At 43.0% G+C, this 3109-nt stretch overlaps 1 protein-coding gene across 1 annotated transcript in view; it reads left to right on the top strand.

Annotated features, from left to right (window-relative positions):
* Positions 1–2802, top strand: part of LOC148889536 (transmembrane protein 121) — a 3738-nt gene extending 936 nt beyond the window's left edge. The window contains exon 2 of the mRNA XM_089011959.1: positions 1–2802. This exon is cut by the window's left edge and continues 2 nt beyond it. Coding sequence (XP_088868085.1) covers positions 238–1188 — 951 coding nt within the window. The 5' untranslated portion in view covers positions 1–237 and the 3' untranslated portion in view covers positions 1189–2802.
* The last annotated feature ends 307 nt before the right edge of the window (positions 2803–3109 follow it).

The following is a 3109-nucleotide window of genomic DNA, read 5'->3' as shown; positions in this document are numbered from 1 at the left end:
AATGAGAATGAGACATGCCGCCATCCATTAACTTGCTGGCACCTTGGTCGAGAGTGATTCTCTAAATGAAGGGTTCTGTCTACCTTGGACGTAAGGAAAGACTGACTGAGTTGAAATTCACAAGGCTCGTTTCTGGGATTCTGGCAAAAGCAGAGGCCACTTTGGCGAAGACTGCATATTGAGGGCACACCTTTTCAGGACACAGCTCCGACTACTCTTCCTCTCAAGTGAGCAAGGATGGTACCCCCACCTCCCACCAACAAGCCACATGTGTGCCTGTCCACCATCCTCATCATGAGCAGCATGGCGTTGATCGATGCCTACCTGGTGGAGCAGAACCACGGCCCACGCAAGATTGGCATCTGCATCATGGTCATGGTGGGAGACATCTGCTTTCTGATTGTCTTGCGCTACGTGGCCGTTTGGGTGGGGGCCGAAGTGCGCACGGCCAAACGAGGGTATGCCATGATCCTTTGGTTCCTCTACATCTTTGTGCTGGAGATCAAGGTCTACTTTGTGTATCAGAATTATAAGGCTGACAGGAAAAGCCTGGACGCTCTTGCTAGGAAGGCATTAACGTTGCTGCTCTCCATCTGCATTCCAGTGGTTTTTGTGGTCCTGGTGGCTATTGATCACATGGAGTATGTGCGTGCCTTCAAGAAGCGCGAGGAAATCCGCAATCGTCTCTTCTGGGTGGTGGTGGACTTGCTTGACATTCTAGACATTCAGGCCAACCTGTGGGAGCCCCAGAAGAAGGGCCTTCCTTTGTGGGCGGAGGGCTTGATGTTTTTTTATTGCTACATCCTCCTCCTCGTGCTACCCTGCGTGTCTTTGAGTGAAATCAACCTGCAAGGTATCAACATTGTGCCCCATAAGATGCTTCTGTACCCAATCCTAAGCTTAGTGACCATCAACGTTATCACACTCTTTATCCGTGGTGGCAACATGATTTTGTACCGGGATGTGAGGGTGTCTGGGATCCTAATAGGGAAGAACGTACTGGCTATCATCCTAAAGACCTGCAGCTTTGTCCAGTACAGGAGACAGTTGCAAAGTGCCCCCCCAGCTTTTGGAGTTGAGCTGCAGAAAAACTCACTGGCCAATGCCCGCCCCACCCCTACCCCTCCCCAAGCCGTTATCCAGGAACAGACACCCCTGCCCGAGGTGACGACATGCGAGCACACGTGACAAGATGTTTTTCAGGACCCTCGAGATGCTGGCAGGGCACAACGTTTTACACTTTTTTTTAGGTCATCTGATCAAACGGAATACTGATGCACACACAAGTGGGTTAGCCAGCATCTGCAAGTGTGTCATGTTGCAATGTAGATCTTGTGATTTTTGTTGAAACCCTTTCCTCCTGTGAATTTGGTTGATTGTGTATTTTTCCAATGGTGCGGGAGAAAAAAAAACAAGAGTATATATTTTTGAATTGGCTGTTGCATTCTAATGTGTGATGTGGTGTCTTATTGTTTTGCTTGAGTCGTAGTAGTCGAGGGCTTAAGAGTAAAAACGGAGGCACTCCAGTTAATGTGAAAATAACTGTTCAAATGATGGCAGAAGTGTGTTTTCTATATGACTTTTTCAGAAAGTACTGTCGTTCTGCGAGAAGAGGGTCTGCATCGCGCCATTTCAATGTCATTGGACCAGTTAACTAAGTGCGTATTCTGTTTTCAAGTCAAATTCGGCAGATCTTTCATTAACCTGTGCTGCAAAAATAAAACAAGATCATTTTTACACTCAATGATGAAGTGATGATTTTGTAGGATCTATCTGCCAGTCTATTCTTTCTTTTATATAATATTCTTTATATAAACCTGATACCTCCAGTTGGAGGCTCCAAAAGACATCATTCAAAGGTTTGTTGTGGGAAAAAATGTCTCCCATGTTGCATGAGACATCACAAAAGAATACGACATATCTGGGTGTTTACTGCCGAAGTAGCCAATAAAGTCTGATATGGCAGTTTAATTCAATGTTGGTTATTTTGTAGGGGAAAGAATAGGACTAACCACTGGTCGACCGCCAGTTGACATTATGAGGTTCATTTGTATTTGGCATATGTGAGATGAGGAAACGGGACCATTTCCACCAAACAGAATGGGGAGCTCAATTATATACTGTAGCAGCTAATTGGAGAGAATGAACTAGATTTCAAAACAGGCTTCTCTATAAAAGGCACTCATTTTATCTCTTAGCATCTGCAACTACAGTTTCCTTACCTTATTTAAAGCATACTGGCTTCTCAGAGGGAGCACACGCTAGTTCACTTTTCGAGCCAATGAGAACAAGGGTGGGTCATTCTGTTTTTGTCATTTTTAATTTCAAGGTAGAAATGAAGAGCAAGCGAAAGGCTTCTCATCTTTTCTGATTAATATCGGGTTAAATCAAGGTTAAGCAGCAATTTTGATATATGAGGGCAGTCCACCATTTTATTCAACGGCTTTTTTAAGCTTGGGGTCCAGTGCATCTTCATGTCAGTAAAGGTGAATTTAAGAATTATGAGAGTGGTAATAATGTGCCGTGGTGAAAAGTAAGATATTGTAAATGCAGCAGTTGAGTGCAGCACCAACAAAGGAACACCCAGTCTCTAGAATTAGAATAATTCTGAAATACACAATGTGTCAATTAAAAAGAAGACAATTTCTGAAGTAACCACCAATTTAAAAAATACGGGGCTACATTTACTAGTAAGGATTGAGGAACTATTGTTGGCGTTGTCTTGTTGTATTTCTTTTTCCAAGATGGAATGTTGGTTGTATTTTTTTAAACACTCACCACCATTGTTTGGATCCTTCTGATGCTTATGAAGCAATTTATTTGCATCTGCTGAATGAAAAACAAATAAAAAAATAAATGAATATTATTTCTGTTGCCACTCGTCCCACTTCAGATCGTTATTCAGACCACTTACACAGAATCTGGAAGAAAGAGGAAGTACAGTGGGACCTTGGCTCGCGAATTTAATTGGTTCCCAGACAGAGTGTGTAAGGCGAAAAGTGTGTATCCCGAAAATTAATTTCCCATAGGTAGCCATTAAAATGAGAATAATCCGTTCCCAGGTCCCCATAAAACATAATTTTCTACTTTCTAATTTTCTAAGCCTTTA

Source organism: Hippocampus bargibanti, linkage group LG13, assembly GCF_051943395.1.
Source record: "Hippocampus bargibanti isolate YZ-2025 linkage group LG13, ASM5194339v1, whole genome shotgun sequence".
Classification (NCBI taxonomy): Eukaryota; Metazoa; Chordata; class Actinopteri; order Syngnathiformes; family Syngnathidae; genus Hippocampus; species Hippocampus bargibanti.
The sequence above is the reverse complement of the archived record's forward strand: the minus strand, read 5'-3'. Positions and strand labels throughout refer to the sequence as shown.